The sequence below is a fragment of the Danio aesculapii genome, chromosome 16, assembly GCF_903798145.1.
Source record: "Danio aesculapii chromosome 16, fDanAes4.1, whole genome shotgun sequence".
Classification (NCBI taxonomy): Eukaryota; Metazoa; Chordata; class Actinopteri; order Cypriniformes; family Danionidae; genus Danio; species Danio aesculapii.
The window spans coordinates 11,478,634-11,504,058 of record NC_079450.1 but is presented as its reverse complement, the minus strand read 5'-3'; the positions used below and the strand labels follow the sequence as shown (position 1 = coordinate 11,504,058).

Here is a 25,425-nt window from a genome sequence, read left to right as displayed (position 1 = left end):
CTGCCCATTCTTTTGCACAGTACTCTGTAGCGTCGACTAGATAGTAAAAGTTCAGAAAGTGAGTGTGCTGGATTTGAGGGCTCCAGAGTGATTTTGCCAGCCCTTTTGCTCACTCTGGATAAGTACAGTTCTTGGAGAGAAGGGAGGGTAGTACAAGTGATTCGCTCAGCAGTCCAAACTATTCGACTTACTGTAGTCTTCGGAGGTCAGATTTCACTGAGCTCATATTCACAGTAAATGGAAGCTTAGCGGTTATAGTAGTAAAAGTGATATCCAGACTATAAAATTGATATCTTCTTTTTTATTTAAACAATCTGATGTTGTAGATTTTTTAAAAAGGTGCTATATATACTTGTGTGTGCCCTGCATTTCAGTTGTTAGTTAGAGAAAAACCTGTTTACTGAGAAACGAGCTGGAGAATGGCTGCTAATTAAAGGGCATCTATTATGCAAAATTTACCTTTGCATGTTTTTCGGACATAAATGTGTGTTGGCAGTGTGAGTGCACAACCCCCCTACAATGATAAATATATGCAAGCAGAAGTTATTGGGGTTCAAGCACAGCCCATTGGGCAATTGGTGCTTAAAAGACATCAAATTGATTTCAGAATCTGGTTTAAATTTATCGATCAAACTTATGTCAAAATGGTGTTGCAAATGAATGCCAAACATTTGGCAACCATAAGCCACAAGATCATAAATAAAGATTTGACTTGCTGTAAATGATGTATCTGTATAAATGTTATAATTTACAAAAACAAGAAGCATTTCTAAAAATATGTATACATTTATATATATTTTTGACTAATTATACCAAAATGACCTTTTAATTATACCAAAATTAATAATTTCTGATTTATAAGAAGCTGTATAGTAGCCCAAACTTTACCATAAACAAACTAAATCAATTAAATAAACTAAATAAATACATAAATAAAAAAGAAAATAATAAAATGTTTAACACCATTATACGTGTAGTTTAAAGTGTAGTATTTATGATATTATTAGATATTTTTTTTCTTTTTTGTATGCAGGGATCTCCTCTTCCATTCTAACTGGAAATAATACTCATTTAAACATACCGCACGTTGGGACACTCTAATTAATCTTACTTTGAATGCTATTCAGGACAAATACATCAGTTCACAACAATCCCATCCAGCCACATGCACATTAGTTATGAATGTCTCCCTCTAGTGGCCATGTGCAGTGCTGCTTAGTGACAGATGCAGTACCTGACATGAGTCTGTTCCTCCTTTCTCATAACCAGCACAGAACATGGTGGTTGTGACCTGGTTGTCATAATAATCAGGGCCATTGCACACCGCATCACTGATGATGGGCACATGGGCCTCCTGGAGGACGTTTGCTTGAGTTCCTGCAAGAGTTAAAGTGATGTAAAACAGAACATTTATAGTGACGCAAAGTATTTTTTGATGTCATAACTAATAACTTTAACTGTTAAAAGGTATCAGTTACTAGTTAATCAGTTAAAGTTATAATATATAAGCACAGTTAACCTCCAGTTATACAGGTGAGTGTATTTATGCATTAAGTGTATGTTGTCCTTGAAGTCTTTTATCTCTTTTTTTTTTAGAGAGGCATAGATCACGCAAAGCAAATAAAAAATACCCCTACCCCCCCCCCCCTTGGAACAAGATATGATATTTTGGTTTGGTTGACTTCCCATTGACTTCCATTATATTTTTGTCCATGCAATGAAATTCAAGGCAACTGAATCTTGTTAAAAATAAGTTCCTCTGAGCATAAAAATGCCTTTTCACATTATAAGGAAACTACATTTTGCTTTACTTTTGCATTTCTGCTTCTATCCAGTGGTATTCAATGACATGTAATGTATAATATTTTAACTTGTATGGCACAGACTGATTATTTTTTGCCATTGTCCTCCGTGAATGTAATGAACTTTTAAGGGGCTGATGTTTATTTGAACTATTCTGATCATGCTAATCTGACCTGAAGGCAAACATGTTGTCAATTACTACATAGACAATAATTTGTGACCCTCACTGCTTATGAAGAAACAGGTATTGTGTATAGTAAATGGAAGCTTAGCAAGTACGTGGGCAGAAGCATAAATAATGATTAAAAAAAAACATACAACCCTGTTTTTAGAGGGTACAACCCCATAAAGTAAAAGCATAACAATTGTACTGAAATGTTACTCATGCTAGGTAATAAAGCAGTGTTATTTTAGTAGTACATACTATTCTAATATATACTCATTCATTCATTTTCTCTTGGCTTAGTTCCTTATTCATCAGGGGTTGCCTGAATATATACTATTTCATATATAACACATAATATGTCATATATTTTCATTTTTAGATTGTTTATAGTTTTGGTCATTTTAGTACTTTAGAGCTCAGTTTTAAATTAGTTTCAGCTTGTTAATTTCAAGTACCTGCATGTATGCATGTTTTCCTGTATATAATATTTAAATAAGCAATTGTAGTGAAAAAGTACACTAACATAATGAGGCACAAAAAAATCATTTATTTTGGGAAAAAGTACAATATAAGAGCATCTACACTACCTGAAAAATCTTGTCGCCTATCCAAGTTTAAGGAACAACAAATAATACTTGACTTCTAGTTGATCATTTGGCATCAGAAGTGGCTTGTATGAAAGGCAAAGGCCTCTAGATTATGCTTATTTTGCCAAAATAAAATATGATCATGCCTTGATTTTTAATTATTTAATTAGGACAGTAAGGTCTGACTTTGCTTGGACAGAAATCTTGTCACTTAACAGAAATAATGTACAGTATAGAATATAAAGTCATGGTGCAGTGGAAAAATAATGAATATTGTGTTTGACTCCCATGAGCTTGGACGACTGCATCCACACATCTCTGCAATGACTCAAATCACTTATTAATAAAGTCATCTGGAATGGCAAAGAAAGCGTTATTACAGGACTCCTTGAGTTCATCAACACTCTTTGGATTCATCTTTAATGCCTCCTCCTTCATTTTACCCCAGACATGCTCAATAATGTTCATGTCTGGTGACTGAGCTGGCCAATCCTGGAGCACCGTGATCTTCTTTGCTTTCAGGAACTTTGATGTAGAGGCTGAAGTATGAGAAGGAGCACTATTCTGCTGAAGAATTTGCCCTCTCCTGTGGTTTGTAAAGTAATGGGCAGCACAAATGTCTTGATACCTCAGGCTGTTGATGTTGCCAGCCACTCTGCAGATTTCTTGTACGCCCCGATACTGAATGTAGCCCCAAACCATGATTTTTCCTTCACCAAACTTGACTGATTTCTGTGAGAATCTTGGGTCCATGTGGGGTCCAATAGGACTTCTGCAGCATTTGTGATGATTGAGTTGCAGTTCAATATATTATTCATCAGAGATCTACCTACTACTTATTTTCCAAATGATCAACTAGAAGTCAAGATATTGTTTGTTGCTCTTGCAACTGGGATTGATAACAATACTTTTGTGAGGTAGTTTCCTCGTGTGAACTGATTGCAGAAGCTATTTTACTATTAAAGAGTGTATTTCCATTATTATTAAGCACACTTCTTTTTCAAGGGTTAACACCAGTGAAATGTGATAAACATACTACACTCAAAAATGATGTTTGCTGGTTATTCACACTAATTTAAAATTGGCTGAAACAACACACCTGAGAGTTTTGGGGGACAACTTGATTGTATTATGTTCAATCCACTTAAATTTGTTAAAACTAATAAGCTAACCTAACTCATTTATATTGCCCCAACGCAAATCAATTGTGTAAAACCCAGCATTTTTACAGTGTAGGCTTCTTTCAAGTACATCTACTGTTTTTATTTGTTGTTTTTATTATTTATTATTATTATTATTATTTATTTATTTATTTTATTGTTATTATATTTTTTTTTTTAACTAAGTCAAAATTATTGTCTGCAACAATCAAGCACAAAAGCACTCACATAGGTCACTGACACAAAGGTCAAAGTCAGTCAGACAGACAGACAGTCTCCAGTTCCAAGTAAAGATAGATGATAAACAGTGGAATACAGCGCTACAGTGACCTTTACTTAAAGACATTACTAACCATAATACTCCACGTTACCCCAGCCAGTAACTGTACCCATCTGTCCATCCGCCAAACGCTGGCCGTAGGTCGGAAGACACACCGGCTGGATATAATCTAAAAGAGCACAATAGATAGTGTCAACCGTGTGAAAGAGATTCACACTCAGTCAAATGCAATACTTTTGATGAACATTAGAAGGGATGAGGATCAATGAATTTCCTCCCATTTACATTGAGAAACATTTCCAAATCCAACTTATTCCAAACAACACTTTGGTTAACTCTTACAAAAAGAAAAGAAAGGAAAAACGGTGTCTTTAAGAAAAAGGTCTGTCCTTCTGGAAAGTTCTGCAGGTATTGTCTTTTGTTTTGACTCAAGGTCCCATGGAAATAGAGGAGCTTTGTTCTCAGGACGAGCAACCTGAGACCTGAGGGAGGTTTTACTATAATGCTGTGTTCACTCCGACAGACCTGTAACATACCAGTGGCTAATGAAAAACACCTCAAAACAGACTCCAGTCAAAGTGCTGCCAGTAAACATTTGCCACTGATAGACAAAACCTATGAGGGAAAACTTTGAATCAAATTCCTTCTGATTAAAATGCTGCAAAAATTAGTTTTTGGTCAAACTGAAGAAGTATAATACAGCCAATCACAATCTAAATAGACAGTAACAGACGTTTTTTCGGGAAAACGTATAAACATAACACTCTTTGTGAGTTCAGATTGCTTTTCAAGAGTTCGCACTGAGCTGATGATCGATAATAAAGTGTAATTGGCATGCTGTCCCAGGAGAGAGCCCTGAGCTCAGAAGATCCTCGAGCCTGGAGCTCCCTCCCATTTGAAGGGCGAGAGGGAAGTTTGAGCTCAGGTATGTTTTGAGAGCTCCCCAGGTTTATTTAGGACCTAAGACGAATTATAGGCATTGCTATGGGGAGATAAACTGCTGACTGAAAGGCATAGGTTAGAGCTCATCTATAATGCCAATTTGGTTTAGTCAATTCACTTATGATGCATGTCTTTGGACTGGGAGAAAACCAGGGAAAACCTACGCGAGCACAGAAACTGGCCTAGTGAGGACTTGAACCAGTGACTTTCTTGCTGTAAGGCAACAAGGCAAACCACTGAGCCGCTGTGCCGCCCTCACTAGGAAAAGAGAGGAGGAGTAGGGTGGAAGGGGGCATTCTTCAAGACGAAAAGCCCTATTATACACCCGGCGCACTAAGGCGCAAGATGTGCTTGGCATGATTTGTTGCTTTTTTCAGACCAGCGCAACTCTAATTTTCACGTTTTGCATCACATTGTTTAAATACCAAATCCATTTGCATCACTTTGTGGACTCATGGTCATGCTGGTCTAGAAAGGAGGTGTGTTGAGGCGCATTGTTGACGTGTTGCTGTTTTGAGGAACTGAAATAGACAGCGCCGTTGACTAACTAAGATGGTCTAAAGTCCAGCGCAGAGCACATTAGTTATGCACCTATGCTGGTCCAGGTGCTTACACAATGCTTAAAACACACGGGATGTACAGAAATACACAAATATCTTTACATATGAAAAAAATAAAGGATTAAAATGTTAAATAATTATTATTTACTGCTTAAATATATAAAAAACTAGCTCCATGCCTTCACTTGGGGGTGATTATTATTATTATGAGTATTATTATTATGTATTATATTCATTGTACTATTAGAATTTCAAAATCAGTCAGGTTTCTTTCCATTTAAAGATGTTTACTGAATTTTCAAACAGCATAACAACAAACTCCGTTCAAAAGACTATTGCTCAGTCCTTTCTTTCTTTCTTTCTTTCTTTCTTTGACTTTTTCAATAATAATTTAATAAGTAATATAATTTAAACTGTCAAATAAGGGTGAAGCAAACCATTAAAAACAAACGTGTAGGGGTGAAATCAACAAATGTACACAACTAAACATACCAATGTGTAAACTGTACATGAATAAGAGCACTATTATTAAATTATATTAAATCAAATGATGGCTCTTAAATGCATATTTCTATTTGCTTTAATTAAAGCAAGTTTAGATTTGTCTAAACTTTTGCACCATGCGCTTTAGATTTTGCATCTAGACCATTAAAATAGAGCCCGAAGTTAACTAAGGTAAGAAACTCTGGTTATTTATAGTGTGTTAGGGTTCATCTGATTGGTAAGTCATGGTTCATCCTGTGGTCAATCATAAGCACGAGCTCCTCTCGAAATTAGTTTAGAAATAAACTTTACTTTTTGAATACATCTATTTTCATTCAGTCAACTTATTTGGGAAACAATCATACATTCTCAGAAATAAAAGTACGTGATCTGTCCCTGGAGTGATACCTTTTCGAAAGGTACAAATTTGTACCTGAAAGTTTGAAATTAATACCTCAAGGGTACATATTATGACCTACACATTTTAAGAAGAACACTTTTGTACTTTTTTTAGGTACTAATATGTACCCTTAAGGTATTAATATGGACCTTTAAGGTACAAATTTGTACCTTTTCGAAAAGGTACCACCCCAGTGACGGGTCGCGTACCTTTATTTCTGAGAGTGTAGAGAGCCTATCCTATGACACTGTGCAGAAAATCCGACCAATCAGATAGTGTTATCAATCACTTTAGTTTTCTATTTCTCTGTTGATTTGCTTTGTAGTTCTTTCCCTCATTAGAGTGCATGATCTTATATCTTTGTCTTTCTGTCAAATATAGTTTTTTTCTGTGGGCACTCTTTATGCATTTACAGTCATGTTTTATGTCACCTGGTATTAAGATTATCACAAGCGGACAACAGTAAATTCAGGGGTAAATTGGCTCTGAAAATGTTTTCAATTGGATTGCTTCCAAACTCTAAATTCTCTTGTGGATAAATGTAATCAAAAAACCCCTGTCTTTATCTTTTTGCATTGTCTTGTATCCTTTTGCTTTCATATGTTAAATAAGTATGTTTATGTAAGAAATATTTGATGATGAGACATGAAATTATCACGCTGTGGCCATTAAACCATGGTAAGGCTAGGAATTTTTGAATAATTCAATAGACAAAAGTCAATATCTCTGCTTATACCACTGTTACCACACTTAAACACTGAGTCTGATTTATACAATTTGCATAGAAAATCTAAATGTAATAAATGTAAATGTATTTATTAATGATTATGCCTCATATGATGATTTAAAGTGGTTTAGTTAAGTCAATATTTAAGATTTTTACTTAGAGTTTACTTACAGCTGTGCACATTCTCCCATTTTTTTCTCCCATTCTTCACATTCTTCCTATTTTTATACGTCACAACTTTTGCGTGGGAAGTTGTGTACGCACATTTCTGCCCCTGTTTTGTGCATTTGTTACGTTTATAAATAAGACTCACTGTTCAGATTTTGTATTTCAAAACATTTGTCAGTTTTTTTTTTTGGCCTCAAACAGCTTCTGTGTCTAGTTCTAGTTTCTTACCCTCTTATTGAAAGCCTTTTGCTTTGTTTTCGCTATTGTTCATTTTAAGCTGTGAAATAACTGCAATAATAAATGTGAATAATCATTTAGTGAAGTGATATGGGACTGCAATATGATTAAAACCTGCGTGGAACTACTTTAGCCATGCATTTATCTGAAAATAATCTTTGAACGCTCATCAGCAAATCAGAATCAAGCATTCAACATGCACGTAGTACAATTCACAATAATAATTAAAAATACTTTTAAAAAACAATACACACACATGCATAAACCCACGTTACGTGTTTAATACTCACCAGTGAACTGCAGAGGTTTTGTTAATGAGAGGACTGCAATGTCCCGACTGTTATCATCAACATTAGCGTCGACGAAGGGCAGGTAACTGCTGTGGTAGACGACCGTCTTCACCTCAGCGATCACAACGTTCTTACGGATAGGAGTATTGTAGATCGAGCCCATCAGAACCCGCCAGCGGGACGCGTGACGATACCTCCTGGGAATACAGACCCGAGAGTGAGATCGCACATAGGCATCTGATTTTTATTAAAATAATAGCCTGAAAAAATGATTCATTGGAGTTATGAGGTAAGTGGTTGCAAACAGTTTATATGGACTGCATTTAAACAAACAGATTAAGTTGAACATTTTTAAATCTAATTTGTTTGTTTATATTCAGTTCATATAAACCGTTTGCAACCGCTTAACATAAAAAAAAAATTGTAAATCCAACGAATAATATTTTCAGTGTACTTTCATTTAGCAAGTATGTATTAAATTGATCAAATGTGACAGTTTAGACATTTACAGTATATCACAATTTATAACCTGGTTTAGGATGCTTATGATTAGGATTGCATTTTTAAAGCACTTTTCTGACATAATGTAATGTCTTTTAATATTTCAATATAATGTGTTGCTTTACCATCATTCAAATGTACATGTTATATCTAAATGTTTGTTGATGGCGTTTATAAATGCATTTTTAAATATTTTAATGTGTGTAACATAATGCATAGTGCTTATAGCATTTAAACCAATTTCTAATATTATTTAACATGAAATTTGCATTTTATGACATACAGTATGTTAATAGCACACTGATACAGTGTTTAAACACATTTCAGACATAATTTTGATAGATTCTCAAGAAAAAAAAGGCACAAAAGCTGGTAATAGTACATTTTGAGTAATAATATGTTTCTTATGCACCCTTTAGAGTTAAAAAGTCCATCATTTTATATGCTTTTATATGCTCTATTGCTTATATCATAGTGTCCCAAAATACATTTATTATAGTACTACTATAATATATAAACCAAAAAAGCCTTTTATATAAAATATTAAATACATTTCAGTAGTTACGTACGATTTTCCTTGTGTCATTTCATTGTTATTACACATAACTCATGTTTCAGATTTTTTTATGTTTGTATTGTTTGGATTTGTACCAAATTCTGGTTCAATCACGTATCAACAGCACCTTTAGAAATATTATTCCCATGAAAAACATTTTCTTGTTTTTCAATACCTCAATACTTATTTTCCCTGCTGTATATATAAATTTTTTATTGATTGAAAGAAAAAATAAATAAATAAATAAATAAATTTATATTAATTAATAAATATATATATATATATATATATATATATATATATATATATATATATATATATATATATATATATATATATATATATATATATATATATATATATATATATAACCCCCTGAATTATTAGCCCCCCTGTTTGTTTTTTTTTTCAATTTCTGTTTAACTGAGTAAAGATTTTCTCAACACACTTCTAACCATAATAGTTTTACTAACTCACTACTAATAACTGATTTATTTTATCTTTGCCATGATGACAGTAAATAATATTTGACTAGATATTTTTCAAGACACTTCTATACAGCTTAAAGTGACGTTTAGAGGCTTAACTAGGTTATTAAGCTTAACTAGGCAGGTTACGGTAATTAGGCATGTTAGTCTACAGAACAAACCATTGTTATACAATATCGAAAAAAAATAGCTTAAAGGGGCTAATTTTGATCTTAATTTTTTTTTATTAAAATCTGCTTTTATTCTAGCTGAAATAAATCAGACTTTCTCCAGAATAAAAAATATTATCAGACATACTGTGAAAATTTTCTTGCTCTGTTAAACATCATTTGGGAAATATTTTAAAAAGAAAATAAATTCAAAGTGGGTTAATAATTCTAATTTGAACTGTGTATATATGTGTATATTATAGGTGGACATAGATAAAAAAAATTTCAATCTAGATTAATCTCACTGTAACCTTGAAATTAATCTTGATTAAAATGGCTTATTTGAAGGCATTCAGAATATGTGTGCTACCATAGACTGTAAAATATATGGACGGAGCATCCGTGACGTCACCCATAGGTTTCTGAACACTGCAAAAGAAGCTACTAGTAGGCGCGGCCAATCGTCGCCATTTTGTTCGCGCGTCATCGCACCCACGGCGGGATACCAAACAAGGGCAAACAGGCGGAGAGTGAGCGGAGCTACAGACACGTGCTGGCACTTTGCTTAGACCTGGCAGACAGACTTTACTTTGGGAGAAACGCTTGATACTTTATTACCTGCGACTCGTTTGTGTTCTGACCACATGTGCTTGGCTGTACACTATACCAATAAAGTGTTTAGACTTTTCAAAACACTGTAGTAATACAGTGAGCCACATTAAGCATTGTTCGTATGACGTTTTTCTACAGGAGGAAAACGCGAATTACTTCCAAACACTTCAATTATAGTCTGTGTTAGTAAATGCAAGACTATTGATGAAATCCATGCATAACACTGAATGACAACGCTTCAGATGACTGTTATAGAGCCTACAGCTAATCAATCTGTCACATTCTGGAGTGCTTTACGGGTCTAAAGAAAAATATTAATGATAAATGATCTTAAATAAAACAAATACATTTATAGAGATGGTATACAAGTATATAACTTTACTCACATGGGAAACGGAGGCCACGTGAATGGTTTGTGAGCACAATTAAGTGCACACAGCATCCAATATCATCTGATAATTGTAAGAAATAAGTCCAAAAGGCAGCTGACTGTGTAAAGCCACATAAAACAAAACAAAAATATGATGAATATGCCGAGATAAGTGGCTAATCTGCCGGATTCAGCTGAGGTGAAGTGACGGTGACCAGCGAGACCTAGCTGTCACTCAAGTGGCCACGCCCTTAATTATGCAAACTTAATATAACCTAATATAAATGAAATGGATGAGTTATAAAAAAAATTCACCCCCCTCACAGTTGTCATGGAGGGTAATAATAGCTATATGAACCAAAATCGTTCTTTGTACCAGGCTGTAAACACCCTTTTTTCTGCTGTAAAGTTGGCCATTCTAACAGTGGGCTAAATTGCAATTTGACAAATAATGACTAAATATTACTCTTTGAGAACGAGTTTCTCAAGCCAGGTGGCGCATTAGACCAGGGGCTTATCTCCGGTTTTTAAAATGCATCACAAACTGCTTGATAAACTGTTCTACTATGATAATTGGTGATTGGAAAAAATAAATCATGTTTAATAAGATGTACTTGTGTTTACTGACGGTTTATTCAGTTAAACATGAATTATAAACTGTAGGCCTACATAAGCTCCAAACAGCATTTTTTAAATTATTTTTTTTATTATTTTAATCTGACTAAAGTCATAACTGAACTAAACAAAAATGGAATTAAGACGTGGAGTATGCATATATTAGTGGCATTATTGAAGTAAACACCGCAATCAAACTATTACCGCCATATAAGACTTTCGCCATATTTTCCGACAAGATCCACACAGGCGGCTGTCAGTAAAAAACCACATGCGCACACACATCGCGAAATGCGGAGGTTTTTTTCTTTCCATTCGGCGTGCGTTATTAAAGTCCAAAACACTTTCACCAGTCCTTACTCCTTATTTGCGTTTAATACCCCAGTTTGTCACAGGGGCTTAATTGAAATGTTCAAGAGTTAAAGAGAATCTGCCGAACTGTAGTTAAAGTCTCCAAAAATTACAGGAAACTCTTACATGAAAGCACTTCACGTAAACACCTTAATTATATTGTCTATTAAGGCAAATAACTAGATTACAGATGTCTAAGTAAACGTAGTCATTAGTGTCTTTGAAGTTATTGAAAGATCCAGAAGGGCATCCTGCTGATTTGATTCAGAAGGGCACTTTTTTGTCAGACGGCTCACCGGTCAGGTATATATCCGCGCTAAAATATTAAGGTGAAAGTCATCATAGCTTGCATAGAATAGGCCCAGCTCCCAACCCAACTTTGAGAATAGGTTAACGCAGATAATGACCCGCCACTAGTATATATACTAGTATATATATCGTTATTAGGATAGGATTACTAAAACTTCAAAAATGACTTTTGCTGCTTGTCAAGCTACTTATTTAAAATGAGTTGAAGCAACACAATTTATTTACATTACAATTTGCATGTTTTTTTTGGGACAACTTAACTGATTATGTGGAAGACAGCATGTTTCACAGTGTATATTGTGATATGAAATAATTGTCATAACACCCAGCCCAACTTGCTCTAACTGCCCAACTGCTTCTAAGATACATTTAGTTTGTTACAACCTTGCTGAGGCCATTTTAACATGTTCTGACTTGCTTTAATACCAATCATCATATAGTAAACTAATAGTGAAATGTGTGTCACTCACTCAGGAAAGCAGTGTGCAGCACTGATGATCCAGCGGTCTGAAATAATGGATCCGCCACACTGATGAACTCCATCATACTGTAAGCTGACCTGCCATGGCCATGAGCCCTGTCGAGCGTCAACCCCCCCCACGATCCGCTCCTCAGGCAGCATTCGGCGACCACAGTCTACAGAGAGTCACCACATCAGTCATTTGCGGTACAGAAATATTCAATATTTTACAAACAATGACCACTTACCCTGACAGATCACCTGAAGAATCTGCCCTTTGTCACATTTACTGAAACAGAAATGAAACATCAGAATGTATCAGAGAGCTGGGCTGGTGTTCAACTTTTAGTGTTTCTTTTCTGTTTGTCGGACTGCAATCTGACTCGCTGTTAACGGTGAATCACTAGCTGAAACCAAGTGAAATTGCAGTATGCTGACTAGACCAATGGAATGCTATTGAGGCAGAACTATTTTGTTAGTTTAAATATGATCAAATGTTTGAAATTATGACAATTATGATTTTTTGTTCATTCATTCATTAATTTTCCTTCAGCTTAGTCGCTTATTTATCAGGGGTCGCCACAGCGGAATGAACCGCCAACTATTCCAGCATATGTTTTATGCAGCGGATGCCCTTCCAGCCACAACCCAGTACTGGGAAACACACATACACACTCATTCACACACACTCATACACTATGGCCAATTTAGTTCATCAAATTCACCTATACCACATGTCTTTGAACAGTGGAGGAAACCCACACCAACACAGGGAGAACATGCAAACTCTACACAGAAATGCCAACTGGCCCAGCTGGGACTCGAACCAGCGACCTTCTTGCTACGAGGCAGCCATTGTGCCACCCATGATTTTTATTTTGTTGTAAAAAATAAAGAAAAACCAGAAATGTAAAGTAATATTGCTATTTAAAATAACGGTAACACTTTACAATAGGTTAGTATTAGTTAGTGTTAGATAATGCGTTTCCTAACATGAACCGTCAATTAACGCACATTGTTTTGAACATACAAATGTTTTTGAATACAGTTATTACAGTATTTATTCATATTTGCTAACGTTAATTCAAAGAAATGTTTACAATGTTAGTTCATGTTAACTCAAGCTTGAATTAGTATTTTAATAAAGCATTAGTAAATGCTGAACTGTGGTTAATAAATGCTGTACAAGTATTGGTAATTATTACAGTAGTTCAGACCCTATTGTAAATGACCAAAATAGCAACTTTCTATTTTAATATATTTTAAAATTCAGTTTATTCATTCAATGTCAATGGTGAATTTTCAGAATCATTACTTTAATTGTCAGTGTCACGTGATCCAGACATTCCTGATTCAGACATTATTTTAGAATACTGATATGCTTTATACAGTCAAGCCCAAAATAATTCATACCCCTGGCAAATTCTGACATAAAGTTACTTTTATCCAACCAGCAAGTTGTTTTATTTGACCGGAAATGACCCAGGCTTCTGTCAAAAGATAATAAGATGATGTACAAGAGGCATCATTGTAAAAAAATATTTCTAGTGTGAAAAAATATTTTTAAAGTGACTTAAATTTTACAGGAGGGTTAACGCTTTTGACTTGAACTGTATGTACACATGCTGTATATATTTAGAACAGGGGTCACCAATCTCAGTCCAGGAGGGCCGGTGTCCCTGCAGGGTTCAGCTCCAACTTACCTCAAAACAGCTGCCTTGGTGTTTCAGGTATACATAGTAAGACCTTGATTAGCTTGTTCAGGTGTGTTTAATTAGGGTTGGAGCTAAAATCTGCAGGACACCTGCCCTCTAGGAACAAGTTTAGTGACGCCTGATCTAGAGTATATATAAAGACTTCAGATACAAAATCCTCTAAGTGCTTAAGTGCATGATAACAATACATAATATTGTTCTATTTTTATAATTTTTTTTGCAAGAAATCAGACTTTCTTCTGAAGGTTTTTTTACAGACAATACTGTGAATATGCCCTTGCTTTGTTAAACATTACTTGAGGAATATTTGAAAAAGTATATGAATTTTACAGGAAGACTAATAATTGTCTACTGTATATGTGCATATTGTATTTCCACAAATCATAGAAAACGAATAAGATCATTTAAAATAGGAAAGTGACAACTAAACGTAAACATTGGACATGATTTTAATATAATTTAAAAATAAGATTTCAGATGGCATTTAGAGGTTTTTGCATCTGAACTCTGCATATACAAGAGAAGGTCTGATTTATTTTAGTTTGGCTGGAATATTAAAATAAAATATTTAAAAAAAAAAATTAAAAGCTATCATGGTCAATATTACTGGCTAAAAAATCTCTCAGGTAAGCAGCACCTACCTGAGAAAATCACAGTTGGGCTAATAATTTTGTCTTCAACTGTATTTATTTACATTTGAACAAAAACTTTAAGTCAGAATTTTTATGAATAATTTTGGGCTAGACCTGTATATTGTATTTTAATGTACGAAACGGTGCCATCTTACCAAGGATAGAGGGCTGTTTTTATCTTCTTCCCATATGTTAACTCGCTCTCCTTTACACAGAAAAAATCTCGGTCCCCACCACTCTCAGGAGCACACGTCATTGAGAAATTTACTGCTCTGAATAGAAAGAAAATTACAAATACTAATTTACCGATATGTAGGTAAAACAATGATATGCTTCAGTCATTAATTTAATCCAGACCGCCTTGAATGATTGTCAGTATATATGAGGCTTGTTACCTGACGAAGCCCATCTCCTCGCAGGTGATGTTGGCGATGAGCTGGTTGACGCTGGATGAGCAAACATATTTCCACCGCCACTGTGTGGAGTCAAACACTCTCAGCCTCTGGTCTGCTGCGCTCACCTGCACTACAGGACACAATTAACACTGTGAGCATCTTCATACTATTTTAATTGACCTTATGCATTTTCTATGATTTGTGGCAATACAATATGTGCATTTACAGTTGAAGCTGAAATGATTTGTCTCCTAATTTATTGCAAAATAACGATATGTACTGTAATCATTTAAAAAACTAAAGAAATTAGTTATTAGAAATTAGTTATTAAAATTATTGTTTCAAATGTGTTGAAAAAATCTTCTCTACATTAAGCAATCCTTGGGAAATATTTTTAAAGTGACTTAAAATTTCACAGGAGGGCCAATACTTTTGAATTCCCACAAAAATATTTCTACAAAAATTTTTAATTGATATTGAGTCAGAAGAAAGCTTTAATGAAACCATTTCACATTTATTTTGGTCCTGCCAATATACTCGACTTTTTTAGATTAATGTTGAAGCTTTTATTGCTCATAATTTTTTAAAATAATTTTCCTTATCTTATAAACATGTAATTTTGGGTTATTATGTTATAGATCGCTCTTTAAAAGATGCTGGTTTTATTATAAACTTTATTTTATTGTTATGTAAACTTCACATACATAAATACAAGTTGGCCAAAAGCAAAGCTCTCTTCATGGTGCCAGAAAAAGAGATTCAAATGTATATAAATGTGATTTCTAAGTCTAAAAATAGAAAAGCAATTAAAACAATTAATATATATGATTCTCCTCTAACATTTTACACAAAAATGTTTGCATATATGCATTTACTGTAGTAAAAGTGCATTTAATAACTTTTGTTAATAACTAAAACTGGAAAAATGTGCGTTATATATTTATATGTAATTTGATAATTATGTACCCTCTCCTCTGTGTTTTTTTTCTGTTCTTTTTCTTTAATTTCTTTTTTCTCATGTATTCCATTCTTGTTAAGAAATGTAAAATGATTTTGTTGTATAAGAAAACAGTACATGCTGGTTCTTGTCATTAAAGAAAATATAATAATGTTTTAAAATTCAACTGTATATACACATGCTGTATACACCTAGAGTGTACACATACAGGAGAAAGTCTGATTTCTTTTAGTTTGGCTAGATAATAATCAAATAATAAAATAAAATCTTTTAAAAAAGTAAAAGCTGCCATGGTCAATATTACCCCCCCCCCCCTGATTATAGGTTATTGCACACTAAAATCGAAATAGTTTCGAAATTGTGTAATTTTCGCATGCTAAAAAATAAATTCGACCTCATGTTGTATGAATCATATTGACACACTGCCTCTGAAACTTTTTTGATGTACTGCCCATAGACATTATAATCGCCTCATAGTCCATTGCTCTGATACATCAATGCGGCCGCCATCTATTATATTGTATTTCTACTGCCAGTCTCTGTTCCGTATTTGTTTACGTACATAAACGTGTTAAGTATCACAAGCAATGTATCAAATTTTCACTGATTTCCTAAAATAAATTTTGCATTTGGGGATAATCCAGCACAGCTTTTTGATAATGAGCTGAACTCTCCTTCTAGTAATGGATGAACACAATATGTTGCATATTCCTCTTTCCTTTTCTTCTTTGGAGAACAAAGTATGACTGCTTGTATTGACTCCGAAATGTTTTGTGCTTTTTCAGAATGGATAAATTATTACACATCAGACTCAGTGTGCAAGGTTTGTTTACATGACATTTTTTTGGATAGTAATACATTTCAGACTTTAGTGTGCAAAGACCTTTATTCAGCACAGGGAAATAGTAAAAACATATATATTTCATAGGAGGGCTAATCATTTTGTTTTCAACTGTACATATAATTAGTCTATATTTGAATTTTGCATCCTTCCCAAAAAAGTGAAAAAAATAATAAAAAATAATAATAATAAAAAAAAGTGTATATATATATATATATATATATATATATATATATATATATATATATATATATATAAAATTGCCACAAATATGTATAGTAAAAATGGTGTATGCATGTAAGCAGTGCAACATTTTCTGTTATTAATAAATAAAAAGAAATAAATAATTGATGAAAAGATGTATTAAATCAATGAAAGGTGACTATGAAACCATTTGTTGTTATAGAAAATTTCTGTTCCAAACTATTGCAGATCTTTAAATATTTCTAAAGCACCACATCAGCTAATAAAATGATTTCTCAGTGTTATAAATCATTCAAAAAATACATTTCTAAATAAATCCAGTATTCATAAACATAAGAGTATTATTTGAAAAACAGATAATATTATATTTCCACATAATTTAAAATGTGCTGTGCCTACCATCAAATAATCCTGTATCTTCTGTTGTTCTAAGGTACGTGACTGAAACGCAAACAAACAAGTGTAATAAGTCTCTGGAGGGACTGCAGTATTGTGTTAAATCGGCAGATCCTACAAGCAAAGTGGTCTTACCGAGGGCCCAGATGGCGGCTCCCAGCCCTCCCAGAATAATCAAGATCAGAGACACTGCAGCGACCACCCGGCACGGACTGAAGATGCTCATGCCTGGACGTCCTGGAGGTCATAAACCAAACAGGGATTTCAGTGCAGGACAAAGCATGCCTTTAAACCGGTAAAGTGAGATTTAGTGAACCTTAAAATACATGCCTGTGGGCTAAACACATAAACCATGACAAGCTGATGAAAAGAACAGAACCATGAACAAGATCAATAGTCCAAAGTCATCAATTCCTCTCTGCTAAAGTAAACGCAGGACTAAATCTCAGTGCCATGATCATCTCTCCCTCTCTCTCCCTCTCTCCACACACACAGATCAGTGTCAGCATGTTCCTAGACGAATGCCAGAGCTGTAACCATGTCAGTGGTGAGTGATCAATGCCACAAAAACACTAATTTCCAGACATGCATGAGGTGAGCATTCACTGTTTACATGCACTGTTTGATTGCTCAGTTTTCATTTTTTAACGCTCACATATGTACATATATAAATAAAAGACTTTGAAGCATATGACACATGTATCCTGCTTTGCAGATGTTATCCTGAGCAAAGATCTTAATAATCTCACATGTGTGCCCTGTAGAATTCTCTATCAAACTACTAACTAACTAACTAACTAACTAACTAACTAACTAACTAACTAACTAACTAACTAACTAACTAACTAACTAACTAACTAACTAACTAACTAACTAACTAACTAACTAACCAACTAAATAAACAAACAAACAAACAAACAATCAGTTTTCATTTGATACGAAATTTGATACTAACTGACTAAAAAATAAACAATTTAAATAAACGAACAAACAGTTGTAATTTGATAAAAAATAATTATAAATTAATTTAAGCGATTACTAATACAGAATTTGGATATTTCCATGTTTGGGGAAAGTTTTCACTAACTAACTAACTAACTAACTAACTAACTAACTAACTAACTAACTAACTAACTAACTAACTAACTAACTAACTAACTAACTAACTAAATGAACAATTTAAATAAATAAACAAACAAACTATTTTTATTCAATACAAAATAATTATAGATTATTTTAAGCGATTACTAGTGATACAAAATTTGGATATTTCCACGTTTGAGGAAAGTTTTTTTTTTACGAATTAAATAACTAAATAAATAAACTATTTAAATAAACAAACAAGCTGTTTTAACTCAATACGAAATAATTATGGATTATTTTAAGCGATTACTAATGATACAAAATTTTGATATTTCCACCTTTGAGGTAGTTTTTTTTAAACTAATTAAATAACTAAATAAATAAATAAATAAACAATTTAAATAAATAAACAAACAAGCTGTTTTAACTCGATACAAAATAATTATGGATTATTTTATGCGATTTACTGATGATACAAAATTTGGATATTTCCATGTTTGAGAACAGTTTTATCAAACTAATTAACTACAGTGTAACTAACTAACTAAATAACTAAATAAACAAACAAACAGGTTTAATTCAATACAAAAAAATTATAGATTATTTTAAGAGATTACTACTGACACAAAATTAGGATATTTCTACTAACTAACTAACTAACTAACTAAATAATTAAATAAATAAATAAATAAAATAAAAATTTAATAAATAGTATTAAATGAAGTTTTGTGATTACATGGTTTAAAAATCTAAAATTTCAAAAGAACCTCAAACATTTCTAATATGCAATTGGTCCATTTTATAAAGCACAATTTAAATTATATACTAATAGCTCCACCTTTTAGGGTACTCTATCATTTTTTAACAACATTTGTTTCTTGTACTGAATCTTTGTTCTCTAAATGTACTGTAAATCCAATTTAAGAAAAAAGAAAAATCTGTATTTTATCTTAAATGTGCAGTTGGATTTTTTCATAGTCATAGTATCATAGTATCAAGAGCTATGAATTAGTGTTGTCAAGATATTGGAATTTGATATCAGTCGGTACTGAAATTTAAAAAAAATTCATTTTCCGCTAACAATGGAGCACTGTTGAGTTAATAAACAGTGCTGACTTGCCATTGTGTTCACATGCTCAACAGAAATGACTGTGATTGGCACTGAAAGGTAATCAGTTCAGGGAACTCACCGCTATTTACCAGGTATAACTACAGATACAGTGACACTGTAACGTTTTAAAGCTACAAAGATCAGCTGGTCAGTTTATAAGCTAACATACGAGCGATCCGCTGATGAATCAACTGATCCTCTCTGCTTTTAAAATGCTCCAGTCTCCCTGTAAGTGCACACAAGAGGCTTAGTAACTACTAGCTAGTTTGTAACTAAATTTGTTCTCACTTCAAGTTGCACCACATGTTCTTGAGAAAAAACGTAGTTAGTAGGTCGCAAGTTCTCCATAAAGTCATGCATAATCGCATTGAATGATATAATATCCAATAAAAAGCATTAAAATCGTTAAACTGCTTTAAAATTCTGCAGCTAATGCATCTATATATAACTGTCCAATGAAAATGAAATGGTAAATTACATTTTTATAGTACATTTAACCAAAATCAGTCATTAATAACAAATTATGCACATACAGTACTTGCATCGTGTGCCATGAACACATGTGTAATACCCATAAAGTTATCAAAACATTAAACTTAATTTTTTTTTATATCTTATATATGAAAGAGAAAAGAGGAAGAAAAACACAGTCATGAGGAAATTCTCATTTTAATTGATGGATACAATTAACACAAAACACTCTTTAAAAGAAAATGAAACCCTTCTTTCACAGACCGAAAAAAAAAGGCGAGATTCGGGAGGAAATTAGGGTTGTGAGTCGAGTGAGTATCATTATACAATATTATCACGAGCTCCTCATTGGTGCAACACAAAATTATATTTAGTAGTGTTTAAATTGCAACTTAGTGTCCCTTTAATTCACAACTAGGCTACGTTTTAATTTGCGCAATGCTGGTGCAACCTTCCCCTGATGACCTTCACGGCCAATAGGGGTGTCATAATTAATTGTTTCTTCGGTGCACCACGATGCAGACGCGGACAATTTGATATCGGTTCAGTAATAGATCATAACCGCTTAATACGTACTGACGTCATTTATCTCATATGCGATATATTGTGGTAGCTTACTATGGTGAGGGAGGCGAGTGCGAGTATTTACAACGCTCCAACTAAAAAACGCAGAAACTCTGCACAATTTCACTATGTGTGTGTTTGCTGGACAGTCTTTCACTGACACTGACAGCAGAAGCCCCTATTTCACTGCGATTGAGAGAATGAAAGTTAACTCCATTTCTCTCTCTCTCACTGTGGCCATTTGACCTGCTGGCGTGACTTTTCCTCTGCTCTCGGCTGTTACAGCGATACTTCTGGATACAGACACGAGCACCTGTCTGCAACAGAGCGAGTTTTCTCCACCGTGTCTATCATGGATCAGCTGTGATTGCCGATGCCATCTATCAGTGTCAATCGTCGGTAAAGAGCGAAAGCGCAGACCTGTCTGTTGACCAATCAAAGGGGTGTTAGAAAGAACTTGCTAGACAAGGCTCAGAAAGCGAGCGAAATATTTATATTTGTTTATTTGCTATTAAACGCTTGTGTTGTTTAATACAAACAGTCAGATATATAAACAGTACCTTTAAAGGACAAAATTGTATTACAAATAGTATATAAATATAAATATATTTATACATTTTAATACAAGAATTGCTGTGAAAATATAAAATTGTGTGTGGAAAGCATCGTCAATGCACCGTGATGCACCGAGATATTGAATTGAACCGAATTGATAATAATAATAATAATAATAATAATAATAATAATAATAATAATTGATAATGGTAACCGAACCATGAGACCAGTGTAGGTTTACACCTCTAACAGCCAATCACAGTCATTTCTGTTGAGCATGTGAACACAATGACAAATCGGCGCTGTTTATGAACAGCTCAAATGTTAGCAGGAAATGGACGTGTTTAAAATTTTAGTACTGATTGGTATCGAAATCCAGTATCGTGACAACACTGATATGAATAAGTTTTTAAAAAACTCACAACATCGAATATTTATATTCAGAGAGCAGTGAATTGAACATATAATACAGGCCAGAATTATCCCATGTATCACAAACACATGTATAACTGTACCAATTTGCCATGACTCTGCCCAAAAATATAATAGTATATATATCTTAACTTAAGAGGGGCCTAATGATGCAGAGTATTTTAGTAATACAAATAATATATAGTATATTTCAGTAATATTTTGTGAATGATGACTCAGTGGTTTCAGCACATGTGGATGGCACCTGCTCATCACCATCACCAAACGTGTTTTCCTGACAGTGAGCCTCTGGTGTGATGATTAACAGTAGACCACACGACAGCAGACAACTGCAGGGACTGTGCTGTCTGATAAACCCAGAGCAAACAATCACGCAGCTCTGCATCACACTGAACCCACAACCCTAAGGGTCATAGTGAAGCATCGTCTAGAAGCAAATCTTTAAGGGATTTCATAGCTATTAAAAGTGTCCTACCTTGCCTTTTTATTTAAGAAGTATTGTAATATAGGGATAATTAATATACAGCACAGTGAATGTCTTTTTTGGGGGTAAAAGCAAAACATGCTGTCTTGTGTGTGCCTTTAAATGCAAATGAGCAGCTGATGCCCATTCTGTTCCCAGGAGAGGAAGGATTCTTTGTAGCTTGTGCATTTGGTTATTTCAGCAGCAACAAAGTAAACATCAGTATGCTTTAAAAAAACTTTGTCCATTTTCTTTCCTGATTACAGTTTTATGAGCACACAAAGTGAGCACACAAAAAATAGCTGTCAGTATTAAACTAATTCTCATTTGCATAATGTTGGTTATAATATAAACAAACAACAACAATAATAAATACATTTTAAATTGGTGTCCTTGCTACAGTGACTACTAATTGAATAATTGGCTTTAATCTGAAAAAGACAATTATATGATTAAGGTGTTTACATGAGTTGCTTTTTGAATGTTTCTTTCAAGATCCCGTTTTACCAGTTATAGCACTTAATTCAATTAACGTCATTACGTCACCGCGCTATCAACATTTCCTCCTGAGTTTCATGTAATTTCGGTTGTTTCATTTTTAATTTGTCGACTTTAACTGCAGTTTGGCACTTTCACTTTCATTCTGGAACATTTCATGCATGCCCCCCGTGACAAACGAGATATTGGATGCGAGTATGAACTGCTGGAAGAGTGTTGTTTTAATGGAACTTGAGACCGCACATCATATGAGAAAAAGCGATGCAGGGGTCTTTGGTCTTTCACTGACTCGGTAGTTGCAAAGAATAGTGTCAAACAGGCCTGCGTGTAGACTATCCTGTTGCAAAATGCAGCAAAAATCCTACACGCCGGTCATGTTTACATGTCTGTACTGCACTTCAATAATGTGACTAAAATCAGCATACTCCACATCTTAATCTGATTTCTGTCTAGTTCGATTATGACCTTAATCAGGTCAAATTAATCAGAAATTGCTGTTTAGATGGTAGACTCTTAATTAGAGTATTGTCTTCATCGCATTAAAATTGGATTAATTGGTGTCCATGTAAACATGCTTAGTTTAACTGTTAATTTAACTACTAATGAATTATAATTAATTACACGTACTTTCTATATTAGGGTTAAGATGATTGTTAGGTCTAATGTTAGTTAATTATGCAGAATTAATTGTAATTAGTATAGTAAGTACATGGAACATTTATCAAGGACACCACTTTGGTTTAAATCACTGGAACAACTTTCACTTAAAAATCTAATCATCAGTTGCTATGTTTTTTATAGTATTTCACATATATTTTTTCTGAAATAAATGTTGTCTCTAACGCTTGACAGAGGGCGTGTTTGAAGTTGGAACCGATCATCATAGCAGCATCAGCCAATGAAAAAAGACCGCAACAAAGTTCCTTTAAGGCAAGTCATTTCACTCAGTGGCCATCTTTGAAACGCCTCTGGGGCGGTATGCTCGGGCATTCTGTCTGAATGGGTAAAAATCTAATTCTCCGAAACCGTTTGCCAAGCTTAGAATTACATTACATATTTTGGATCATCAATAAAATTAAACAACGACTTTCTCATAAGGTTCATTTCTAAGCATCCGAATCAAACAAAATCTGCATTTTTTCAGGGTGCCCGAGATAATGCGCTTGCACACTCGAAAGGAACATTCATTCTCTGGATAAAGATCGTTTGATCGCGCTGTTTTTCTGAAGTAATCCACAACTTGCTCTTGATGGCGAAGCTCCTCTAGAAATGACAGTGACTCTTTGTTTACAAGTTTGTTTGCGTTTGAGTAGTTGCTGTCATGTGATGTGCGTTAGACAGGACAGACTGTACCTCGTGTTTGTTTCATACAGATTACAACAAAACTTTTCAAGAGTTTTCAAATGCACGTGGTTCATTTAAAAGAGATTTCAAGCTTTATGTGGATATATTTCTTACAGTATGTCTGTGAAGCAAGTATTGGCCTAGATTCCAGTGCATTTGTTGACCACCAAACTGTTGTAAAAGCACATGTCTGGTCCGAGCTTATCTCCCGGAAAAACATCAGTCTATAGCGAATGATGACTGGCTCCTGTACTAGTAGGCAGGGCTTCATTGTCCATATTGACCATCACAGTTTTCCATGTGAAAAGTTGAGAAATTCCCAACTTCTGCAGTAAGCAACACTGCTACAGCGGCGCCTATGGATCCACAATTCAGTTCGGCAACGCTTAACATCACCCTTTTAAAGTTAGTGGCAAGTAATGACGCTGATGCCACGTGTGAATCAGACGTAAGCGTCTGAATAGCATCCTGTATATATTAAAAGATATCTATGAACTTTGTAGTGTTGTGCTTTTAAATGCCATTTTTAACCAGTATCATTACATAACATTACATTCTCATGGACGTGAGATTAACATTATAAACTATCAAGTCTCTTTTTTGGCACACCTGTTCAGCTGCTCATCAACACAAATATATAATCAACCAATCACATGGCTGCATTTACAGATGCAGATGAGGTCAAGAGTACCTGCTGAAGTTCAATCCGACTATCAGAATGTAGAAGAAAGGTGATTTAAATGACTCTGAATATAGTAATGGTTGCTGTTTTCAGATTGGTGTATTTCACAAACTGTTGATTTACAGTGATTTTCACACACAGCCATCTAGCACTTACCAAGACTGGCCCAAAAAAGAGAATATATGTAGATCTGTGGGTAGATCTTTTTGAGGTCAGAGGTTAAAGGAGAACAACAAGATTTGAGTTTGAGCTGGTTTGAGCAAGCAGAAAGATAACAGTAACTCAAATAAGCACTCAGTATTACTTAATGAAGAGCATCTCTGAGCACACAACATATCAAACTGTGAAGCAGATGAGCTACAACAGCAGAAGAAAAAGAAAAGGAGCACACCAGTGATACTCAGCAAAAGTTTCTTCTTTTCTGCTGATGTAAAATTGAATTGAATCGAGTCATTACAGCAAAGTGACGCTTAATAAACAGAAAATAAAAAGAAAATTGGGAAAAGGTTGCCTGAGCTGATGAGTTTGGATTTCATCATTCAACAGGAAAGCATAGCTCCATTTTGCATTCTATTAACATTTCAGGGTGTAATGCTTGCGGTGTAGTGCTCACGTTTTCTTGGCATACTTTGAGCCTTTACAGTTAATATTGTTGCTGACCTTGGTAGGTGCAGTTTACTTAGTTTCTAATTATGTCAGGGTTTCCATAGGTCATGGAATTTTTGGAATATCATGGAATCAAGGTCTGTTCCAGATATTACACCAGACATGTATGCCAGGACAGTTTTGGCCTAATGGTTAATGAGTTGAAGTTGTAAACAAAAGGTCGCAGGTTCGATTCCTAGTCCCAGCAGGAATTGAAGATGG

General features: G+C 34.2%; 1 protein-coding gene across 2 annotated transcripts in view; it reads right to left on the bottom strand.

Annotated features, from left to right (window-relative positions):
* hpn (hepsin) overlaps nucleotides 1–25,425 on the bottom strand; it is a 35,681-nt gene that overhangs the window by 4,599 nt on the left and 5,657 nt on the right. For both annotated transcript variants that reach the window (XM_056475263.1, XM_056475264.1), the window contains exons 3-11: nucleotides 17,491–17,592; nucleotides 17,359–17,400; nucleotides 14,957–15,086; nucleotides 14,717–14,833; nucleotides 12,463–12,503; nucleotides 12,225–12,390; nucleotides 7,804–8,000; nucleotides 4,070–4,165; nucleotides 1,235–1,377 (exon numbers count right to left, since the gene is read on the bottom strand). In XM_056475263.1, the coding sequence (XP_056331238.1) occupies nucleotides 1,235–1,377; nucleotides 4,070–4,165; nucleotides 7,804–8,000; nucleotides 12,225–12,390; nucleotides 12,463–12,503; nucleotides 14,717–14,833; nucleotides 14,957–15,086; nucleotides 17,359–17,400; nucleotides 17,491–17,592 (1,034 nt within the window). The remainder of the gene's footprint in view (nucleotides 1–1,234; nucleotides 1,378–4,069; nucleotides 4,166–7,803; nucleotides 8,001–12,224; nucleotides 12,391–12,462; nucleotides 12,504–14,716; nucleotides 14,834–14,956; nucleotides 15,087–17,358; nucleotides 17,401–17,490; nucleotides 17,593–25,425) is intronic.